General features: G+C 39.4%; 2 protein-coding genes and 1 pseudogene across 5 annotated transcripts in view; all 3 read left to right on the top strand.

The window, feature by feature from the left end:
- Positions 1 to 24,421, top strand: part of LOC146633648 (sterile alpha motif domain-containing protein 9-like) — a 28,946-nt gene extending 4,525 nt beyond the window's left edge. The window contains exons 1-4 of one of the 4 annotated variants that reach the window (XM_085351593.1): positions 1,005 to 1,016; positions 2,556 to 2,605; positions 16,896 to 16,959; positions 19,670 to 24,421. In XM_085351593.1, the coding sequence (XP_085207719.1) occupies positions 16,929 to 16,959; positions 19,670 to 24,324 (4,686 nt within the window). In that variant the 5' untranslated portion in view covers positions 1,005 to 1,016; positions 2,556 to 2,605; positions 16,896 to 16,928 and the 3' untranslated portion in view covers positions 24,325 to 24,421. Of the gene's footprint in view, positions 1 to 962; positions 1,017 to 2,206; positions 2,221 to 2,555; positions 2,606 to 16,895; positions 16,960 to 19,669 lie in introns of those variants that run through there. The other 3 variants (XM_085351592.1, XM_085351594.1, XM_085351595.1) reach the window with 3 other exon arrangements.
- Positions 2,418 to 4,435, top strand: LOC146633650 (sterile alpha motif domain-containing protein 9-like). The gene is made up of 2 exons (XM_085351599.1): positions 2,418 to 3,695; positions 4,400 to 4,435. Exons 1-2 carry the CDS (start codon positions 2,534 to 2,536, stop codon positions 4,411 to 4,413), a joined length of 1,176 nt encoding a protein of 391 aa, XP_085207725.1. The 5' UTR covers positions 2,418 to 2,533; the 3' UTR covers positions 4,414 to 4,435.
- On the top strand, positions 10,408 to 15,256 carry LOC146633649 (sterile alpha motif domain-containing protein 9-like; annotated as a pseudogene).
- Positions 24,422 to 24,732: the final 311 nt, after the last annotated feature.

Here is a 24,732-nt window from a genome sequence, read left to right as displayed (position 1 = left end):
TGTGTGATTTATTTGCAGATAAAAGGTGATAATTGGGCTCATCTCGGACGGGGACGAGTCTGCCTACAGGAGAGAGGTTGAACGTCTGGTGTCTTGGTGCAGCCACAACAACCTGGTGCTGAATGCCCAGAAGACAGTGGAGATTATTGTGGACTTCAGGAAGCACACAGCCCCACTCCCCCCCATCATCCTGACTGACACCCCCATCACCTCTGTGGACTCATTCCGCTTCCTGGGTACCACCATCACCCAGGACCTGAAGTGGGAGCCCACCATCACCTCCGTCATCAAGAAAGCCCAGCAGAGGATGTACTTCCTGAGGCAGCTGAAGAAATTCAACCTGCCAACACGGACGATGATGCAATTCTACACTGCAATCATCGAGTCCATCCTCACCTCCTCCATCACCGTGTGGTACGCTGGAGCCACTATCAGGGACAAACAGAGACTGCAGCGTGTTGTGCGCTCTGCTGAGAAGGTGATTGGCTGCAGACTCCCATCTCTGCAGGACCTGTACACCTCCAGGACACTGCGGCGTGCAGCCCGGATCTCAGCTGACCCTTCTCACCCTGGACACAGTCTGTTTGACCTGCTCCCCTCAGGCAGGAGGCTCCGGTCCATTCGCACCAGAACCTCTCGCCACAAGAACAGTTTCTTCCCCTCTGCTGTTGGACACATGAACAATAACCACATGATTGTCCCCGCCACTAACATATGACCCTACGCTGTGTAACTGCATCATTTCATGTTTGGCACTGATCACCACCTGCACTCATGTATATATCTTTCTACGTAGCACTCATAATTCTTATTCTCATGTATATATCTCATGTATATCTCATGCACATATCTTTCTTTCTACATAGCACTTTAATTCTTATTGTCTGCACTGAAGCACCGCAGCAATTTCCTAATGTTGTAAACCTCAACATCTGGCAATAAACCCATTCTGATTCTGATTCTGATAAGTAAAACGCAGTGCTAATAATGTGACAAAAGGAGGAAGAAAATCATGGGTAAGTAAATTTTGTTTCTATGAGATGCCTTTTTTTTTTTTGCATTTATGGAACTTTCAAGTATCTGTAGCCTACTTGCAATTTAATGTTTTCTTCTCCAATTCCAAAGTGTTAAGCATTCCATCTTAATCCGGTCGTTAAGTGATGACGTGACGAATCCTACTTCCGGGCCTAAAGTAGTCTGCGTTTAATATGGCTTTTGTGTTGTTAACATGTTTAATGCTTTGTATTTTCTTCTATTTAATCTCAAAAAGCTCCTAAAACAGTCAGTGATCACTGTTGACCTCCCTCGGCTTTTATTACCGCTAATCATTTATTTAAGCTCAGTTTTTAAAACCTTAGGATGTAACTACAGCCCAGCCCATGCAGCAGTATATGAATGACTAACCTCGTATTGTGGATGGATTATCTCAGTTGTTCTACTGGCTGAAGTTTGGTCCTTTTACAGCATCCTGCCATGCGATTACATTTGTTCCTGACCACCGATAACACTCACGTTAACTTTTATCGAGTGGAAAAAAAGTTAGCTTGTTTATATTATGCTAACATAACTGTGTCGCTAGCGGTCACGTAGCACATCATTATATACCAGCTAGCCAAACTTCAGTAACCCTACAAACGTCACTGCTGTTTAGTTTTCTGTCTTCATTTATGTTGGAAGTGATAACAGAGCTGTACGTTTTAATTTGTTTCCAAAACCCCGCAGTCAGGACATGCTATATTGTATTTAGATAGAAGATAGAGAGCTAACTTCCTGCTAACTTCTAACTCCGTTAAATGTCATAAATTCCGTTTTCATGGATGCCTGGATGTTAAACTCAATTGTTACACCTGGTAGAGCAGAACGCTGATCATTTTATTAAAGATGAAAGACTTTAGACAGTTTTTCAACTCTCAGTAATGCCACAGTGATCGTTTGATATATGGACCTGCAGCGGAGTTTAGGCCCAGACACGGCTAGTGACGTCAGACTTAACGACCGGATAGACTTTATCAACAGAACAAAAAAAGATATGTACACACAGATAAAAAAACCCCAATAAGTCATATTTAGTAGTTAAACTTTCACAGGTTTCGTAGGTGAACCATCAGTAGCATCCTTTAGTATATTTTTTGATTATACAGACCATAATGCTACTGTTTTGGTTTATCCTTGCTGTTCTTTTCCCTGTTATCTCCTTGCTGCAGGCTGCTGTTTGCAGGTGTATGTATAACTTGTACATGTCTTTCTTGTGTAAATGTAAATTTGTCTGTGATTGTGTAAATACTTATGCTATTGTGTGCTTCACACATGGAGAAAAGACAAACTGCCTTTCATTGTTCTTGTAACAGTGACAATAAAAGCTATTCTATTCTATTGTTTTGACCAAAAAAAAAAAAAAAAAAACGCTTCAATAAGTTTAAAATTAAGAAGCAAACTATTATATTGTCAGTATTTCGCTTAAAGATGGAATTTCTGTCAATTGTCACACATCTCATATTTTTTTAACTAATTTTATTAATGCATAATCAAATACATGCTTTTTTGTGCTCTCACAGCTAAAATACCTCAACAGTTACCAAGTGCTTCTGGGTGGACTGAATCTGAAGTAAGCACCTGGCTAAGATCAATTCGAATAAAGGAACATTACATAGAAAAACTCTATGAAGAAGAAGTAGATGGACAAATCCTACTTGCACTGGATGAGGACTTTCTAAAAACAAAAATCTGCATGAAGTCAGGGCCTGCTCATTTGATTATTCAGAAAAGAGATGAGCTTATCAACTCCCAGCAAAAATGTCAAGAAAAGAAAAAAACTACTGGTTCCAAAAGAACTGAGTTTGAGGAAAAGAAAAGTAAGAAATCAGTTCAGTGTCTTCAAACAGTAAGTGATGGTTCTCCAGCACAAACTACACTGAGCGATCAGGAGAAAGAAACTGCTCAGGAACAATGTGTGTTGATTTCAAAGGAAGACTGCCAACCACGGCCATTCGATCAAGAAGGGACTAATTTCTTATATGTAAAACACAGCATCCTGCAGCCTGAATCAGGTGCTTTTAATCTGATATCGCCATGCCACGAATTTAAGTCTTTTGCTGTAGCTGCTACATTGGATCGCACAAGACTCCAAGCTAAGTTTGCCAAAGAGATTCTTAAATTTGCAACTGGTTGTATGAACATCAGGTCAAATGGTACAATACACTTTGGTGTGATGGACAGCAAGGAGGATGGAGGATATGTGCATGGCGAGATAACTGGTATCCCTGTAACAGAGAAGGATATTTATGTCGATGCTTTGGACTACATTGAAAAGAGTTTCTCCTCTGACACAGAACACATACGCCAGTGTGTGCGACCGCCAAGGTTCATTGAGGTTATGGATCGACAAAGTACAGAAAAGCGATATGTGGTAGAGGTTGACATTGTGCCATTAATAAGTATTGTCAAGAGCAAAGTGTATGCAGTCCGTCTGCCAAATTTCAAAGAATCGGCAAACAAAGTAGAGTATGAGAAAGAGATGATTTTGCGAAGAGTGGGTTCAAAAACTGAGCCAGTGAGTGACAAGAACCTAAGTGACTTTTACCAAAGAGTCAAAGATCGCGATGCTCAAAGAGAAGAAGCAGAAAAAAATAATTTCCTTATTGCTCCAGAAATGTGTCAAGACCTTGGAAGGAAACTCACCATGCTGATGACCAGTGGTAAGAAATTCATTGAATTCTTATCAGGCTACATTCTTATCAGGCTACATTTCGAGGTTTTGCTCAATATGACACACAGTAAAAACAAAGTTAACAATCTAATTACCAAGCATACATTTGCAGCTGCAAAGGTGGCACTTCCAGCTGACATTGGACACAATGTGAGCAACAGTTTATACCACTCTATATAATTTATGCAAGCTTTTGGTGAATTAATAGAGCATATGGTGATATTACGTCTACAATATAAAATTTCCTTTAAACTGTGACTGAATATAGATCTACCTAACAACATAGAATCGTTGTTTGTAACAAGTTAACAGAGGACTTAATTGGAGGCACTCGTGGAGCCACAAATTTCAGACTTTGTTCATTTATTTAAGGTTAATTCAGTGTGTGGAAGCTCCATCGGTACGTAGTTTGAATTGTTCATAACAGCCAAACGTTAAAAAGGTCTACTCTCCTCTGTTCATTTCTATTGTTTTGAAATTGCTTCATTAATTTTTATTTCTAAAACAGCATGTCCTGAGTGTTGTGCTGCTGATTCAATCAGCTTTTTTTCTTGCAAAAGAATAACTGATTAAACTGTTATATAGTTGCTCTGTTTGGACACTAAAACCACAAACAGAAGTATAATGACTAACATCTGAGGCTGAGCTACCACTTCCCTCCACATATCCTCATTTACTCCTTTTTCTTGACAGCCCAGCTCCTATAAACTCCTTCCTTTTTACAGCGGGAAAATGGCTATCTGTGCCACTGTGTGTCTCATCACAGGAGACAACATTTTTTCGACGTTATCCTGAACGCAGCAAACTCCCATCTATCCTCCCGGACACGTTTTGCCGAGTTTGACAATGACTTCAGAACGGCCTAGTGTGTGAGGAGAAATCATCTGTTATTCGGCCCACGACGGTCCATACATCAGCTGCCCTGGAGTGGAGCTCGCTTCCAGGAGGCCCTCCCTTTTTTGTGCCTATCCAGCTACCTATCTGGACGGCCAACTGACAACATCAAGGAGATTTAGAGCAGAGTCTCAGTGGGCCTGGTCTGAACAATCCCAGTAGATGGGAAACCGTAATTACAGCTAGAAGGCTCACTGAGAGTCTGGAGCCTTGCAGAGATTCAGTGTCATAAGGCCAATAGATTCCTGGGTACCTGGTTGCTTCAGCTGTCAGAGCAGAAAAAGAGCTACAGATTTGAGCAAATTTGACTTCAGAGGAGGTGATTTAGTGGTTTAGCTGTCTACTTAGTCCCATAATTCTACCCAGATGGGAACATTAAGACTTTACGTTGACATTATTACTTGTGTATGAGTTATTTAAGATTAATAACACTTCAGAAGAGCCAATTTAACTTCACAAAATGCTTAGCTACCTATATTATTCTTAAAGGATATTTTAAATTCTCTCATGGTGTTAATAATCTGTGTTTAAGATCACTGCAATAAACTCGTGTGGTGTAGACCAAGATGAGACAATAGGGAAACAATAGGCACATAAATACATGACATACCCTGAGAAGATAGTTTCTCAAGCCCTTTAGTGACTCATTCGCAATATCTGCAGGATTTAATTAGGGTCAACATAGACAATAAAGTGCCACCCTGACCTACAGAGGCCCAGAAATTTACAGCAGGGTCCACACAGCCTCTGGTGGTGTCTGCAGCATTATCTATTTCTAAATCTTCCTGCTTCATATTCTCCACCATCTCCCTGTTTCACTCGACAACTCTGTCATTCTCCCTCTCTGTCATTCCGCCGCTCTCTTTTACTCTAACCTTTCAAGCCACAATCTCACTTTCTCCCACTCTCTCTATAAATATCTGTCTCTGAGACAGTCTTTTTCCCCACTTCTCCCGCTTGCTTCTGAAGAGAACGGGAATCTTCTATCCCCTGTGGATCTGAACACCCACTCAAGGTTAGGAGTACTACAGATGCAGGAGCTAACAGATCAGGCTTTTAACCATCACATAGAACTTAAGACATTTGTACAGGCCATTGCATTAATAGCCCTCACTGCCAAGTACTAAGTCACTTATCTACCAAAAAAACAAAAAGCCAAAAAAAACTATAGCTGGATTAAATTCTTTAATTTTTCATTTTGTTCCCGCTTTCTCCAAAATAATACAGCAGAAACACAATTAAACTTGTACATCCCATTTTGCTGAGTGAAAGCACAGTTTGTATTCTTACCCCTGCAAAGCAAAAGCAACAACATCTTCCTTTTATGCATCAAAGTTTTGTCATTTTCTCATTTCTCTTGGTGGTTTAAAAGGATTGATTTCTTTTGATCTGATGATCTGTACCTCCTAGCAAACTCAAAGAAAAACACAAAAACACTTAAGACTTATAAGGAGTCACCCTGAGAAAAGAGTGATTGCATTGTTTTCTCTAATGAATCATTCAAACTATGTAATATTCTTAATTATATTTGAAGCCATCCATCAATACAAACTGTCACTGGGCCAGAGGAGGTACACCCTGGACAGGTCACCAGTCTGTCACAGGGATAATTTATGTGATAATTATGTAACATTTAAAACAGAGAGCATTATTTGTTTATGTCTGGTCCATATCTATAAACTACTCCAGGTTAGTTTATTCGAAGGTTCTATGTGTGAGTTTCTACTTAACTGTTGGCATCATCTAACAACGCACACTTGAAAAAGCAGCTCATTTGCACTTTTTTGATTTATATTGGGATTGTTACTAAGAGTGGTAGGATATGGCAACGCCCCAACTGGAAAAACCAGCCAAGACTGATCACACCTCTCCTACCATTCCAACATCCACATCTAAGGAATTGGAGCTTATTCTGTTTGTTAGTCTCACACGATGTGAATGTCTACAGTAGTGCATAAATTTAAAATGTAGCATAGCACATAGATACAATTTCAATATTCAACAAATAATGATTTTTCTTTCTTAATTCTCTCTGATGTGGGTAATGGGGTCAGCCAGGCCTGACGAAGAAATTACATGATTTAATGGCACCCCAGGGGAAGTTTAAATATAGCTCTGCATTCCAACTAGCCTCCGACGGCACAGCAGGACATCAGTTCATCCATAAACAAGTGTCCAAAGCCTGGATGGGCTTGGCTTTAAGTATTACTGTGAGCAAATATTGCATGATAGGGATGACGTGCTCATCTGCTATTGTAAACACATTTGCTCATTCATTTCATTATAGGGAAAACATGGGTGTGGGTGAAGGAAAGTGAAGGCTCTGTGTGTGGCTGTACATGTTATGGTGCTGTTACTGCACTGCCACAAGGTGGCAGGACAACACACATCTGCTCCACATGAAAAATCTTTATTAGTGTGTTCATCCTTGCTCCTCTTTCACAAGAGTCACACAGAAATAAATGAGAAAAAATGTAATTAGTTAAGCTAGTAACCCAGTGAATGAAGGTTTATTGAAAAACATGCAAGCAGAATATGGATTAGCATTCATCATGTTTTTTTGTTTTTTTAAGAAAAACCCGTCTTATTTTACATTCATATGAAATCAGTGTGTTCAAAAACCCACCAGGCAGCTTATTCCCTGTATAGTGCCTCACCAATCATCTGTATTCATGTTAGGAAAACTCATGTGCTGAGCCTCAAAAATGGTTTAACCACCAAATCTTAATTAACAAAACACCAGTAATGCAATAATGTGGAATTGAGAGAAGAGACGTCAAGGTGATGAATACAAGAAGACATGCTGTAAAAGACCTAAAACATCAATAGGGTATTTAACAGGACAGGTTTCAAGTGACGAATTTAAGATCCAATCCTCAGTCACACCGCATAGCACGAAAAATGCTCAGTGAAGTGTAACATTCAGTTCTCCCTGTGGAAATTAGTCTAATTCTGTGATCCTCCTTAAAGACTGATCACCTTTAGTTAAACTCAGAGCGACAGCACGCTCAAGTGCAAGCTGAAATATATCTAAAGGTTCAGTGCTGGAAACTTCAAACTGTAAATTGTGTTTGCCTAAAAGTGCGAACTGATTGAAAAATTAATAAATAATAATATTTGTAAACCCAAAAGGAACAGTACTTTCCAGATTGACGTAGCTAATGAAGCCTGACAGATGTAGGTTACATCTGGTCCCACTGGTAAAAAGCAATCCTCCATTTAAGACTCCAAGCTAAGCTAAGAGGAGGTGAGAGCTGCGGATACCTTTAATTTACTCAGCCTGCTGAATGCTACCCTCCATTCAATCATTCTCTCCGTAACGATTGGATGCAAGGCTGACTGGTCTGGATTCATCACGTCCTTTTCTCTACGCTTCACTCAAACTGCAATACCCACCGTCTCCCAGCACTCTTCTGTCAGCTTTCCTAGTTTACCCTCATGCAAGTGTCAGCCTGTGTTTCCCCCCCTCCCTCCCTGACAGCAGTCTTGAGTTATTAGACAACACCAAACCTCATCAGTTAGTGTCATGAAAAGGCAGCTCTGAGATGATGGTGGATGACACATGTCATCCCAAAGGGCTTTAGTGTTTTCAGCCAAAACATCACACAATGCATTCAAAGAAGATCTGATTCTAGCAGCTTTGCAATTTAAATGAAGACTTTAAGAAATCTAGACACACGTCAAACAGACAGCACAATTTCCGATTGCCCTGGGTTGGGAAAGGAAGAAATGATGTCTGTCAAATGAATGTGAAAGCTATAGTCTCATATCTATAGTTATAAGTGATTGGTGTTTAAATGACATGAAAATGAAAAGTATCAGATGGTGCAAAATGCCCCATATTGCAGTTCAAACACTGCCAGCAGAAGAGCCAGAAAGAAAGAAAGAAAGAAGCTAGTATACAAAACACTTCCTAGCATAATGTTCAGACACGCACTTGCATTCCAAACTACAAGTTCCTCTTAACACTATCACTGTTCTGGTTCACATGTTCAGCTTGTGAACACCCACTGAGACAAACTCTCCTAAAGAACACGCCAAGGAAAAAAACCCTCATTATATCTCTCATCACATTTACTGCCACAGCACCTCCGATATTCTGATTTACAATGCACAGAAAACTTAAGTCCGCCACAAGACCACTGTGTAGGTGCTGACCTTTCACCAACAAACAATCGCTTTGTGTTTGCCCAAAGGGGAAAATCTCAAAAATGCAGGCAGACACCAAACTGTCAGCAGCCCGCATGCAGCAGTACGTTTACGAGGCTGTTTTGATTTGGCTTATGTCAGAAACAGTGTGTCTGATTTATGACGCTTTGGTAGATCATCAACTACCAAGGCTAACTGCGGTGACCGATAATTGTTGCGCACTTTTCGGCTCTCTGTGCTCTGCAAACTTAATACTTGCTTAGTGACAGTCCAACAAGTTCAAGCTCGGGTATGAGGAAGAATGGCGCCTCGATGATCCTTGAGTCAGATTGAGACAGTTTATCAGCTAGAGATGAACCTGAACAGGTCTTCTAACCCGTGAATGCGCTGAGAAAAAAACCCATGTTGACTATCATATATTCTTTTTTGAGCTGTTTTATGTCAAAATAATACAGTTTGGTACTGAATTGTGCAATGTTGATAGAAAGCCTAAACGTAATAAGTAATGTGTTTAGCATGATTGTGAATTTTATTACTACTATTACACTGTGATCAGATTAATGTGGGCAATAAAGCTGCTAATGATAAAAGTTGTTAAGCAATGCTAGTACACCACACACTCAAATGTAAGATAAAGCTAGAGGAAATGACGTCTGCAAACTAGACACAAGATATAAAAATTGCTTTGCTACACTCTAATCATGTGTTATTTCATTGTCTGGTGTAGCTGAATGACTACCACCGTAAACCTCTATTAATATTTACTCTTACACAACTATCTCAGTGTCAAAATGCTATATTGCAGTAAAAGGACTGTTTTTAAAAGCTTGTTAATCTAAAAGTCTGATTAAAATTAGCAAAATATGAGTTAAGCATCAAAAGCAAAGGACAAGTACTTGATATGAATGTCAACACTGATAGCTATGCTGTATTATCAGTTATATTTCTGGATTTCATTGATGATGATGCTGCATTAAGGTGTCATAAGTAGGTGGAGTTCATTTCAAGTAGGTTATATTGTTGTAAAACAATGTTAGACAACTACTGAACAGGTTACCATATGTAGACTATTCATCTGCTAGGTAACAAATAACTAATAATGTAGTAAATGAAGAGTGCAAATATGAGAGTATATATTAAGTTGCACCTATCCATAAGAATTTATCTAACTGAGAATGGCAGTGGGTGCTGGAGCTTGTCCCAGATTACCAGTACACGTTACCAGTCCACCACAATGCTTAGCTGGTATTCTATTATTAGGCTCCATTAAATGTAAGTACTCAAATTACTAGAACTCTAATCACTAACGCAGCCTGAGTAAATGTGTTTTACTTTCCAATTATTTTTTAATAAAAATAATATTTTAAGAATTAAAGCAGTTGTATAGCGTTCATTTTGTAATGCAGCATTTTGTAATAAGCGGAAGTTTGGGGGGGGGGGGGGGTTCAAAATAAGGGAGAAGTCGTCCTATTTAAACAAAATCGAAACAGTAAGAATCGGAAGCGTGACTTTGTTTTGGAGAAGCCGTCAGTAAAAGCTGAAGCGTTTCAAAAGAGGCTTAACCAGCGTAAGAGAGAAGGAGGAAGTCACCTTTGGAAGTTGGGCACAGCACACCGGTTATACCTGTCAGTCAGAGCTGAGCCCGTGCTTTCAAGAACATGGCAACAACTGCTGCTGACGGAAACTTAAAACCATACTTGAGAAAGAATGGAGTGAAACGCGAACATATCGGGAAAAACGGCTATCATAACCACAAGGAGGTATGTCTGTCTGCCTGTCAGCGCAGTGTATTTATGAAGATAATTTGTTTTATTTCGTGCGCTCTATGCGTGACTGCCGGCTTTACAGCAGTGGCAAGAATTTTAACACAATAAAAATAACACAGGAAGTTTGCTTTTATTTTGAGCTCTTCTTCGCTAAACAAGACAAATATGACGTCGGCATGTTTTGTAAGTGTTCACCTATTTTAAAAAAAAAGTATCACACCACTACGAAAGTTAGGCAACACCCACAACTGCAACAGCATAACTATGTCGTTACAACTGTAATATGCCATACGAGTTTTATAATGTGCCAGTGCTTAGTTTACAATCGATTTAAACTGTAAAATATCGACAGCAGGATGATGAGTGCTGTTTAGTTCCCCTGCATATAAAAATGGACAATGTAAAGAGCAATAATAATGCAATACCCCGCCCTGAAACCTCTTTTGACTCACATAGATTTTCTTTGTCTTCAGGCATGTGAGCCAAGTGAAGTTAGGCTAGTGTTTGTTTTAAAATGCATTTGTCTGTTGTGTAGGATGCTGGTTGGTGAGTCGCTGGTGAGTGAGATGTAGCTGATTTATCTGAGCCAACTACATGAAGGTTCAAGCAATGTCCATATTGTTTAATAGTTGAATAATTGAAAACGTGGACAGTCTTAACTGCCTTACAAGTTAAGTTTGTATAACCCTACATACAAACAATCTATGTCGTAGCATAGTTTGCTAAATTGACAGTATACAGTATACAAGCTATGGCTTAGCATCATTTTTGTGGTTGCTAGTTTTTTTGTAGCTATTTCCAGTACTACCTACTGTTGAGTCACTGTCTTAAGGGTTCTTCGCACTCCTGAAAATGTTTCTGTTAAAATGTCATAAAAGAATTTAAAAAATGTCTTTAGCTTGACATAACCTGCCTGAAGATAAATATCTGTGCTGGCTTGTGGTGTAGTGGGTTAGCTGTCGGCCATATTGCTTCAACAAGGCCTCCGTGCTGGTTTTACAACGTAAAACAAGACTTTCTGGTTGCCTTGTGCCCTTCAAAAACCCCAATGACACACATGCAACCACTATGCTTGTTCTAGTTTGTTATTAAGAATGCTAGTTTATGCATTTAATACTTCTAGGCTGGAGAAAGAAAAGAGAAAAAAAAAAAAAAAAAAAAAAAGAAGAAATTCATTGAAAAGGAAAAATGGTTCATACTCGTAACAAACAAATTCAAACCTGATGACCTTTGTAACATTGACTGGCTGATTAACATGAATATTTTCTGCGTGTTCGACTTTGACCCAGACTCAAAGATATAAGGTCTTTGCAGTAGATACCTTAACGACCGTGTTGCAAATATGCATTCTCTCCAGAGCTACAAGGTGTCCGCTGGCACAAACATCAAAGAATTAACAAGTAAGATGGTTTTGTTCGATCAAGTTAGTTGGATCTTTTGCTATGGCCGTACTGACTTCAAAGGAAATGAAGCTCCATGTGATGAAATGACTTGGATCAAGACAAAAATGATTCAACTTAAAAAATCTGTGTCTTTGATCTGTAATCAGATTTTGTCAAAAGGTACATTCCAGGTCATATTCCTATTAACGTCACCAGTTGAGAAACCACTCTTGTACACCTTCTATGAGTTTTTCACAGACATGGAAGGTCATGAAGACATTATCTGCATCTGTGAATCAGAGGAAAACTTCCAGAAATGGCAAAGCTTTGCAGAGGATCCATGTGGGAAAGAAGCTGTAAACAATTCCAGTGTTGTTGGGATGAAAATGAGCCACATTAATGCAACTCTGCAACATATACAACCTGTGAAAACGCATGCCAGTAAACACTTGCCAGTCTTTGTGGGAGGAACATGTGTTCTTAAAACACAAGTAGAGGAACAGATGTACTCACTGGAGATTCTAATCATTGTGATGAAACATGCAAAGAATTCATCAATGAGGAAAAAGAAAACACGGAAGGCCAGTTCTACCATGGTGGGAGAGTGACTTGGTTGCATTTCTGGCTTGCTGAGAACAAATATGCTGGAGAGGTCATTGAAAGAGATGCTTATCACGATACTTCCAAACTTCTCAACAATGCCTTGAAATATAATGCAGACCAGACTCCAGTGAATATCATAAACATCTACCATCACCCAGGAAGTGGTGGAAGCACTGTGGCAAGACAAGTGCTGTGGAACAACAGAAAAAGTCTAAGGTGTGCGGTTGTGAAGCCCTCATATCCAGTTTCTGTTGTTGCACAACATGCAGTTGAACTAAGAGAATATGAAGAAAAGGATCCACAGAGATGTCTTCCTGTGCTGCTCCTCACTGAAGACTCAGACAAAGAATATCTAGATGATCTCAGGAATGAACTAGAGGGTGCCATAAACGAAAGACAAATCCAGTATGGTACTCTATGTTTCATTTTGTTGAGCTGCAGACGCTCCCATGATCCAGAGAAAAAATGCAAGGAGTCTCCTTTACAGAATGTGTCTGTCACTCATAAACTGTCTGATCAAGAGAAGAGAAAGTTTTCTGAAAAACAAAAGGCACTTAACAAAAAATATGACTTTAACTTCATTCTGACATTTGTTCTAATGAGCAAAGGATTCAGTGAAAATTATGTTCAAAAGTTTGTGAAACATCTGCTCCAAGGCATTAACCGTCACTCTGTTGAATGTCGTCTCATTCGTTATGTAGCATTGCTGAACACATATGTTCAAAACTCTTTCATCTCTCAGTCTCACTGTGAAGCTTTGCTTGCCTTAAAGTTTGTCTCAGAGAGGTTTCGTCGACATGAGTTTGAGAGATCCCTCAGTGATCAGGCTAAGCTAGTCTTCTTGCACCTTCGAGATGACAAGACGCACATTGAATCAATCAGAATCATCCACCCACTTGTTGCAAAAGAAATTCTTCAACAACTTCTGGAACCCCAACAAACTCAAAGCAGTTTGGCGATGGATTTGCTCCACGAGGATGTGCTCTTTGAGCATAGTTTAGAAACAGATGAGTATCTCACATTTTTGAGACTGCTTTTTATTCGAAGATCCAGAATAACTGAAGAAGACAAATACTTTTTGAGTTTGTTCTCTCCTTTCATTGAGCATGTGCGTGGAACTGAAGAAAGCCCAAATAAAGCGATCGAGTTGCTCAAGGAAGCATTCGAGCGTTTCCATAATGATCCATTCTTTGCACAGCAACTTGCTCGTCTTCATTATACTTATGAAAAATTTGAAGAGGCCAAAAACTGGGCAGAGACAGCAGTGAAACAGCTGCCTGACAACTCCTATATACTCGACACAAAGGGGCAAGTATATAAGAAATGGTTCCAAGCAAAATGTAAAGCAATTGAAAATGTACCAAAGACGGCGCAAAACACAACAGATGCTGTGGAAACTGCACTGAAAGCACTTGAGTGTTTTCAAGAATGTCAGAGAGCAGCTGATGCTGAGATGCAACATGTCAACACTTCAGGGTTTTATGCTGAAGTTGAGGTTGGGCTGGGCCTTCTCAAACTGATCTTTTCATTGCAAGTATTTGCAAACAGATCCAATGGTCATTCAGAGTGTATGAAGTACCTAACATCAGATTACATCCCAGTGGAAGTTAAAGATGCTTGGGAACCATTTCATGACCATTTGAAAAAACTGTGCCAGACAATGGAAGACACTTTGGAAAGGATCTCAGAGGACCTGAGTTATTTCCAGACAGACATTGATGCAGATGAAGAAGAGACGCCTGAAGGCCCTGAGGGGAAGATACGTCATCCATTGAAATGGTTGGCAATAAAATCCTCTGAGTATGGCAAGTACTTCAGTGAAGCTTTTTCTGCTGCAGTCCTACAGCATCGGAAATCAATCCCAGCCAACCTCACTCCTTTCCAAAAACGAATGATGATCTATCATCTTGGTGGTGGCAACATAACATCCATTCTCTATAAGATAACTGATCAGAAGAACGCAGTAAAACTTCTAGAGCTCATCCTTTCTCTCTACCCCAGTAATCCATTAAAAGCTAAATTTGATCAAATGGATATTGTTAATTACATAGCGGCCCATATTTCTCTGAACTGTCTGTCACCACAAAATCAAAAAGTAGCTCCTCTGAAAGTTCTACAAGCACTTCGTCACCAGTTTCCATATGATAAAATGAAATGTTTGCCAAATGCCCTGTTCTTGCTTACATTGCTATTCTGGCCAGAGGATGACGACACAGAGCATGAGAGAGAAAAAAAATATCAAATTGTGCAAACAGCTGTTGAGCACCTGGAAAAAGGCCACAGGACCAAGATGAAAGACATTCCTCCATGGAAGAGAAGGATTTACACTCATTTTTTTCTAGGCAATGGGAGTGGGCTGGACAAGTTCGTCCACAAGAATAAGTTTGAAAAAATCAGAGAGTTGTCTTCAATCACAAAGTTGTCTGAAAAACGCATGAAGTGGTTTAGTGGTGAGGCATTCAAGACTCCAGAGATTGCCGCAATGCTAAAACATGTATCTGGGTGGACTAAAGATGGATTGGTGTATCTTGAAGGTCCCAAGGAAAAAAAGTTCAATATCAGGCCTGTTACTTTCAGTGCCTCAAAGTAATGAAAACATCACCTTCTACCTGGGGTTCAATTTCAGAGGCCCTGTTGCTTACAACATAGTTGTGACAAAATAGTCAACAACCGCTGCCTGTCAGTGTCAATCCAAGTTACTTTTACTTTTTAGTATTATGGATGTTAAAAAACTATGGATGGTTTTTAAAAAACACACGAGCCTCAGTTTGTGAAAAAAAGAATAAAGCTAAACAGTTGTAGCATGTAATGATTATGTATGCAATTTTAGTGTCACTCAAAAAACATTGCTCAAGTGTCATAAAAATAATTAACCACTGTTTTGTTTAGTTGTAAATGTATTTAATCTGGCCAAGTTATTTATCCAACTACTTTGTATTGTGATTATGTGGGTGTCACATTTTGTTATGCTTCATTAGTCTCATTTTAGGTTGTACTTCTATTAGTGTATATTTGCATTGTTAGTCTATTAATCTCAACTACACTTTGGGGCCAACTTTTTCTTATGGTATGTGCTATTAGAAGGACGGCATAAATTACTCTGAATCTAAAAATTATTAGGAATAACAATGTAAATATAATTATTGTCATGGCTGGGTATATCCTCTCCGGCTAATATGCCTGTGTGTTTGTTACTTGTCTGTATTCCTTGTGTTCTCTTGACCAACTGTACTTGGATTTTATGAGCTGGTTCATATTCAGTGTTGATGCAGTGTAGAGGTTGGAGAGATTAGTGGTCACAGTGTCACCTGAGTGTGAAGTGTTTGTGAACAGAATCGACAGCCCCAAATCTGCAGCCATTGCTCTTAGTTGGGAAAAGGGCGAAGTGTGCTTTGCGAATGAGTTGCTGCCCCAAGCAGAGTTTCTTAAGGTCTTGTTTACCAGTGAGGGGAGGCTGAGGGGAGAGCTGGGTAACTGGCAGACAGACTAGTGCAGCATCAGTAGCAACACTGTACTGGTTTGCGGTGGTGAAGTGCGAGCGGGAAACAGTCGATTTACAGTCCATCTACATTCCTACCCTTACCAATGATCATGAGTTGTGGATAGTGATTGAAAGAATGAGACTGCAGACAAAAGCGACAGCAGTTAGCTTAGAGATAGGACGAGGAGCTTGGTCATTCGGGAAAGGCTCAGAGTATAGCTGCTGCTCCTCTTTATTGGAAAGAGCCAGTTGAAGGGGTTCGGACGTCCGATCAGACGTCCGAACCCCTTCCGTCTGTCAGGAATGTTCCACTGTGAGAAGGCCTCGGGGTAGACCCAGCACACTGGATAGATTTTGACTCTGGGCTGCCTGGTTGTGTTTTTATTTCAGTTATTTTATATTGGAGTCTAAATGACCCAGATTAGTTCATCATTAAAATGCAAATGAAAACTAGTACAGATTTTTGGTTGACAAAATATGTAAAGAAACAAAAAGTAGCAAAAATAATAATAATCTATGTTTTCTTAGACGACATTAATTACCTTTGGTAGTCCATGAATGCAAAATATGTTCATCAGATGAAGGTTAACATGCACCTTATACTATACATTAGTGTCTAATAATAAATTACACAACACTGCGTGAGTTTTTTTTCTCTAGTATTCTGCCTTAAAGATCCTATATCAGTAAGCTCTATTCTTGAATATTTGTAATGTGTAAATTCTAATGTAAAATCTGACAGTATTTCGCATTGGATTCAGGAGACATTTGGTACAATAACTCTATCAGGAAAGATAAAATTTACTAAAGTTATAGTCAGTTCCAGTTTCAAAAGTTAATGATAAAATTTGACAACATAAATGACCCAGCAAAAATAATACAGGACTTAATGTGACGGTTTTTCTTTTTGACAGATGGAATGTGATGATAAGTAAAAACCAATACTGATGTGTGACAAAACAAGAAAGGAAATCATGGGTGAGTGAAGTTTGTTTTTATGAGATCCCTTTTTTTTCTTTTTCTTTTTTTTTTTACATACATGATACTTTTAGGTTTCTGTAGACTAATTGTATTTTGTTGTTTTAAACATTCCATGTTTAACTGGCTTTATCATCAGTGTATAATAACCAGACAGCTGAAAATGACTATTTGCTAAATCTGGGCTATGGTAACTGCTTTAGTACAAACATCATCCTCTACTACAGCGGTCCCCAACCCTTTTTGCGCCACGGACCGGTTTAATGTCAGACAATATTTTCACCGACCGGCCTTTAAGGTGTCACGGATAAATACAACATGCTCTCTGGTTGCTATAGTAAAATGCGTAAGCATTTCGCATAAACACGGGAAAAGACCCAGGGAAACCAAGTTAACAATAAAAACTCTGAAAAACCCTGAAAACCATAAATTTCACACCTGAGCCTCAACTCTCGGGGCCCGGTACCAAACGACCGGTACCACTGCTCTACTACACCAACTTAACATGACAAAATTAAGTCAGATTAAAACATATTTAGATGTATGCACTTTACATGGACATCTTCACATCTTCACCATATTGTCCTTCTTCCTGGCTTAAGAACTTTTAAATGTTACAGCTTCTTTAGTTGAATAAATACCTACTATATTACCAAAAATATAGTAGGTATTCATTATTATTATTATTATTAATAAAGTATTGTTAATATAGTAGGATTTATTATTAGCTGAAAATGACAAGTTGTGGGGGAATTTTCAAACCATTCTTTTAGGAAAAGGCAATAAAATACTATGAAAACACCTCAATACACATAAAGGTATTATTAGAAAATTGTACATAAAGTTTCAAAAGTAAAAATAATATATATACATAATATACATAATCTTCTGTAAAGCATATATTTGCAGTGGCTGTCCTGTGAGAAAAAAAGATCAGTTGTTTGTAAGCTCAGAATCACAGGCTTACATCTTTTTTTCCCCCACAAAGTGTATTCAAATATTAGTAACAAAAAAAACATCTAAAAAGGCTTGAGCCATGTGTGACATAGTTAGATATCATTATTTACAAGCAGAATATCAATGCACAATGAAGATATAGTGTTGGCAAAAGAGCTCATTAAATCTGCTAAATTCAGACATTCCTATAGATGCTAATCTGACAGTTCTGTATTAGTGCTGCTGTCCCCTCTCCATCATCTTCAAAGTCATCTTCAAACTGCTTCCCCCTGCTCTCAGCCTACCAGGCTGAGCTGTTTCGGGACTTGGGCCACCTGCTGGATAAAGGTACTCCTACAGTTTGGGTGGAGATATTTATCGTCACTGATCTTATTCTCTGGACCTCTATGGGCGATAAATAAATAAATAAAAACGCCACTACCACAGCCACAGCCAGGCATAGAGTCAAGGATGTTTACAAAAAAAATCTGAAAGTGGAGGTCAGTCTGTCACCCGAGACATCCCCCAGGTCCATTAGCTGCCAGAGATGCATGTGCAGTCAATCCATGGGTGTTAACAACTGTTGCCAGGGATTACAGACTACAGTTTGCAACAAAACTACCCACTTTCAGTGGCGTGGGTTCAGTTGCTACAGGGGAAGCCACAAAGGCTTTAGAGAGCAAAATCTCCTCTCTCTTTAGCCGAGGGGCAATAAGAGGAAATTAATAGAATCTAGACTTTTATTCCAGATATTTCCTCATTCTGTCCCATTCTGGATTTACGCTCCCTCAATTCTCATCTCAGAAACTACAAATTTAGAATGTTAACACAAAATGTGCTGTTTTGATCTATTTGATGGAGTGACTGGTTCACATCTACAGAATGATTTCCACATAAGCTTTAGTCCAGCACACAGGAAATTCCTAAGGTTTGTCTTCCAGGGCATAGCCTACAAATATCAAACCCTCCATTTGGGATCGGCCCTTGCCCCAAGGGTTTTCACCAGGTGTGTTGAAGCAGTTCAGAGCAACCATTTGACCTGCTTCAACACACTTGGTGTGTTGAAGCAGGTCAAATGGTTGCTCTGTTTCGCAACAGAAAGCTGGTCTCATTAAGAACTTATATTTAACTGGGCTGGTAGGCACTGAAAACTGCTGCAGATCTGCTCTCCAGATCTTCTTTATGGAGAATGGGCACTCAATACAGAAATAGTGCACCAGCTGTGCATAGAGGTTTGGCCAGGCGAACCTCTATGCACAGTTCCTGTCTGCAGTTTTTCCCAAATTATAGAAAGGTGGCTCTGTGCCCTAAGCCTACCTTTGTGTCTAAGGTTAGGGAGTCTACCATTGGAGCTATCAGCTTTTCATTCACCGGCCATTTGCTGATTAGAGCCAGAGGCGGCTTAATTCACTTTGTCCTGTCTGCGCATTATGCATTTAGCTAAACAGGACTCAGGGGTTTAGGAAAAGCAACCAATTCTTTGTGTCCTGGGCTACCTCTCATAGAATGAAGCCTATGTCACATCTATGGCACAGGGGCTATTATAAAAGGATGTCTGTGTATGCAGCTTGCCTCTCGCCACATACATAATGCGATTAGGCGGAACGGCGAAAAAATGTTTTAATATACAAGGAATTTCAAAATAAAGAAGCAGTATAATATATTGTCAGTTTTTGTCATAAATAAAAAAAGTTATTGTCACACATATTATTTAACTGATGTTTTTATGCATAGGGTAATTCATGTTTTGTTCTGCTTTTTTGTCCTTTCGCAGCTGACACACCTCAGCAGTCACCCAAGAATTGGACTGAATCTGAAGTAAGCACCTGGCTAAGATCAATTGGAGTGAAGGAACAGTACATAGAAAAGCTCCATGAAGAAGACGTAAATGGACAAATCCTACTTGCACTAAATGAGGACTTTCTAAAAACAAAAATCTACATGAAGTCAGGGCCTGCTCATTTGATTATTCAGAGAAGAGATGAGCTTATCAACTCTCAGCAAAAATGTCAAGAAAAGAAAAAAACTACTGGTTCCAAAAGAACTGAGTTTGAGGAAAAGAAAAGTAAGAAATCAGTTCAGTGTCTTCAAACAGTAAGTGATGGTTCTCCAGCACAAACTACACTGAGCGATCAGGAGAAAGAAACTGCTCAGGAACAATGTGTGTTGATTTCAAAGGAAGACTGCCAACCACGGCCATTTGATCAAGAAGGGACTAATTTCTTATATGTAAAACACAGCATCCTGCAGCCTGAATCAGGTGCTTTTAATCTGATATCGCCATGCCACGAATTTAAGTCTTTTGCTGTAGCTGCTACATTGGATCGCACAAGACTCCAAGCTAAGTTTGCCAAAGAGGTTCTTAAATTTGCAACTGGTTGTATGAACATCAGGTCAAATGGTACAATACACTTTGGTGTGATGGACAGCAAGGAGGATGGAGGATATGTGCATGGCGAGATAACTGGTATCCCTGTAACAGAGAAGGATATTTATGTCGATGCTTTGGACTACATTGAAAGGAGTTTCTCCTCTGACAAAGAGCACATGCGCCAGTGTGTGCGACCGCCAAGGTTCATTGAGGTTATAGATCGACAAAGTACAGAAAAGCGATATGTGGTAGAGGTTGACATTGTGCCATTAATAAGTATTGTCAAGAACAAAGTGTATGCAGTCCGTCTGCCAAATTTCAAAGAATCGGCAAACAAAGTAGAGTTTGAGAAAGAGATGATTTTGCGAAGAGTGGGTTCAAAAACGGAGCCAGTGAGTGACAAGGACCAAAGTGACTTTTACCAAAGAGTCAAAGATCGCGATGCTCAAAGAGAAGAAGCAGAAAAAAATCATTTCCTTATTGCTCCAGAAATGTGTCAAGACCTTGGAAGGAAACTCACCATGCTGATGACCAGTGGTAAGAAATTCATTGAAAAGGAAAAATGGTTCATACTCGTAACAAACAAATTCAAACCTGATGACCTTTGTAACATTGACTGGCTGATTAACATGAATATTTTCTGCGTGTTTGACTTTGACCCAGACTCAAAGATATCAGGTCTTTGCAGTAGATACCTTGACCAAAGAAAAAAAAAAAGCACGGTACGTGCTGCAAACATGCATTCTTTGCAAAGCTACAGAATATCCACTGGCACAAGCATCAAAGAATTCAAAGAATTCACAAACCATCTGCATTTATTTGATGAAACTAGTTGGATCTTTTGCAATGGCGATACTGACTTCAAAGGAAATGAAACTTCATGTGACGAAATGACTTGGATCAAGACAAAAATTACTTTACTCCGAGAGTCTGTGTCTTTGATCTGTAAACAGATTTTGCCAAAAGGTACATTCCAGGTCATATTCCTATTAACATCACCAGTTGAGAAACCACTCTTGTACACCTTCTATGAGTTTTTCATAAACATGGAAGGCCATGAAGACATCATCTGCATCTGTGAATCAGAGGAAAACTTCCATAAGTGGCAAAGCTTTGCAGAGGGTTCATGTGGGAAAGAAGCTGTAGACAATTCCAGTGTTGTTGGAATGAAAATGAGCCACATTAATGCAACTCTGCAACATATACAACCTGTGAAAACGCATGCCAGTAAACACTTGCCAGTCTTTGTGGGAGGAACATGTGTTCTTAAAACACAAGTAGAGATGTACTCACTGGAGATTCTAACGGTCAATCATTGTGATGAAACATGCAAAGAATTCATCAATGAGAAAAAAGAAAACATTGAGCGCCAGTTCTACCATGGTGGGAGAGTGACCTGGTTGAATTTCTGGCTTGCTGAGAACAAATATGCTGGAGAGGTCATTGAAAGAGATGCTTATCACGATACTTCCAAACTTCTCAACGATGCCTTGAAATATAATGCAGACCAGACTCCAGTGAATATCATAAACATCTACCATCACCCAGGAAGTGGTGGAAGCACTGTGGCAAGACAAGTGCTGTGGAACAACAGAAAAAGTCTAAGGTGTGCGGTTGTGAAGCCCTCATATCCAGTTTCTGTTGTTGCACAACATGCAGTTGAACTAAGAGAATATGAAGAAAAGGATCCACAGAGATGTCTTCCTGTGCTGCTCCTCACTGAAGACTCAGACAAAGAATATCTAGATGATCTCAGGAATGAATTAGAAGTTGCAGTTAATGTTAAACAAATCCAGTATGGCACCCCGTGTTTCATTTTGTTGAGCTGCAGACGCTCCCATGATCCAGAGAGAAGATGCAAGGAGTCTCCTTTACAGAATGTGTCTGTCACTCATAAACTGTCTGATCAAGAGAAGAGAAAGTTTTCTGGAAAACGGCAGGCACTCGAGGAAAGATATGAACCTCAATTCATTCTGACATTTGTTTTGATGAGTGAAGAATTCAGTGAGGTTTACGTTCATCAGTTTGTGAAACATCTGCTCCAAGGCATTAAGCGTCACTCTGTTGAATGTCGTCTCATTCGTTATGTAGCATTGCTGAACACATATGTTCAAAACTCTTTCATCTCTCAGTCTCACTGTGAAGCTTTGCTTGCCTTAAAGTTTGTCTCAGAGAGGTTTCGTCGACATGAGTTTGAGAGATCCCTCAGTGATCAGGCTAAGCTAGTCTTCTTGCACCTTCGAGATGGCAAGACGCACATTAAATCAATCAGAATCATCCACCCACTTGTTGCAAAAGAAATTCTTCAACAACTTCTGGGACCCCAACAAACTCAAAGCAGTTTGGCGATGGATTTGCTCCACGAGGATGTGCTCTTTGAGCATAGTTTAGAAACAGATGAGTATCTCACATTTTTGAGACTGCTTTTTATTCGAAGATCCAGAATAACTGAAGAAGACAAATACTTTTTGAGTTTGTTCTCTCCTTTCATTGAGCATGTGCGTGGAACTGAAGAAAGCCCAAATAAAGCGATCGAGTTGCTCAAGGAAGCATCCGAGCGTTTCCATAATGATCCATTCTTTGCACAGCAACTTGCTCGTCTTCATTATACTTATGAAAAATTTGAAGAGGCCAAAAACTGGGCAGAGACAGCAGTGAAACAGCTGCCTGACAACTCCTATATACTCGACACAAAGGGGCAAGTATATAAGAAATGGTTCCAAGCAAAATGTAAAGCAATTGAAAATGTACCAAAGACGGTGCAAAACACAACAGATGCTGTGGAAACTGCACTGAAAGCACTTGAGTGTTTTCAAGAATGTCAGAGAGCAGCTGATGCTGAGATGCAACATGTCAACACTTCAGGGTTTTATGCTGAAGTTGAGGTTGGGCTGGGCCTTCTCAAACTGATCTTTTCATTGCAAGTATTTGCAAACAGATCCAATGGTCATTCAGAGTGTATGAAGTACCTAACATCAGATTACATCCCAGTGGAAGTTAAAGATGCTTGGGAACCATTTCATGACCATTTGAAAAAACTGTGCCAGACAATGAAAGACACTTTGGAAAGGATCTCAGAGGACCTGAGTTATTTCCAGACAGACATTGATGCAGATGAAGAAGAGACGCCTGAAGGCCCTGAGGGGAAGATACGTCATCCATTGAAATGGTTGGCAATAAAATCCTCTGAGTATGGCAAGTACTTCAGTGAAGCTTTTTCTGCTGCAGTCCTACAGCATCGGAAATCAATCCCAGCCAACCTCACTCCTTTCCAAAAACGAATGATGATCTATCATCTTGGTGGTGGCAACATAACATCCATTCTCTATAAGATAACTGATCAGAAGAACGCAGTAAAACTTCTAGAGCTCATCCTTTCTCTCTACCCCAGTAATCCATTAAAAGCTAAATTTGATCAAATGGATATTGTTAATTACATAGCGGCCCATATTTCTCTGAACTGTCTGTCACCACAAAATCAAAAAGTAGCTCCTCTGAAAGTTCTACAAGCACTTTGTTGTCAGTTTCCATCTGATAAAAGGAAATGTTTGCCAAATGCCCTGTTCTTGCTTACATTGCTATTCTGGCCAGAGGATGACGACACAGAGCATGAGAGAGAAAAAAAATATCAAATTGTGCAAACAGCTGTTGAGCACCTGGAAAAAGGCCACAGGACCAAGATGAAAGACATTCCTCCATGGAAGAGAAGGATTTACACTCATTTTTTTCTAGGCAATGGGAGTGGGCTGGACAAGTTCGTCCACAAGAATAAGTTTGAAAAAATCAGAGAGTTGTCTTCAATCACAAAGTTGTCTGAAAAACGCATGAAGTGGTTTAGTGGTGAGGCATTCAAGACTCCAGAGATTGCCGCAATGCTAAAACATGTATCTGGGTGGACTAAAGATGGATTGGTGTATCTTGAAGGTCCCAAGGAAAAAAAGTTCAATATCAGGCCTGTTAATGCACCTTCAGTGCCTCAAAGTAATGAAAACATCACCTTCTACCTGGGGTTCAATTTCAGAGGCCCTGTTGCTTACAACATAGTTGTGACAAAATAGTCAACAACCGCTGCCTGTCAGTGTCAATCCAAGTTACTTTTACTTTTTAGTATTATGGATGTTAAAAAACTATGGATGGTTTTTAAAAAACACACGAGCCTCAGTTTGTGAAAAAAAGAATAAAGCTAAACAGTTGTAGCATGTAATGATTATGTATGCAATTTTAGTGTCACTCAAAAAACATTGCTCAAGTGTCATAAAAATAATTAACCACTGTTTTGTTTAGTTGTAAATGTATTTAATCTGGCCAAGTTATTTATCCAACTACTTTGTATTGTGATTATGTGGGTGTCACATTTTGTTATGCTTCATTAGTCTCATTTTAGGTTGTACTTCTATTAGTGTATATTTGCATTGTTAGTCTATTAATCTCAACTACACTTTGGGGCCAACTTTTTCTTATGGTAT

This window comes from Diplotaxodon limnothrissa, linkage group LG4, assembly GCF_057381915.1.
Source record: "Diplotaxodon limnothrissa isolate DT_005_m linkage group LG4, D_limnothrissa_male_GT1.1, whole genome shotgun sequence".
NCBI classification, from domain to species: domain Eukaryota; kingdom Metazoa; phylum Chordata; class Actinopteri; order Cichliformes; family Cichlidae; genus Diplotaxodon; species Diplotaxodon limnothrissa.
This window is presented reverse-complemented; position numbering and strand designations above follow the sequence as displayed.

Coding starts and splice junctions, on each gene's coding strand:
- LOC146633650 (XM_085351599.1), top strand. CDS start 2,534: ATGCTTTTTTGTGCTCTCACAGCTAAAATACCTCAACAGTTACCAAGT.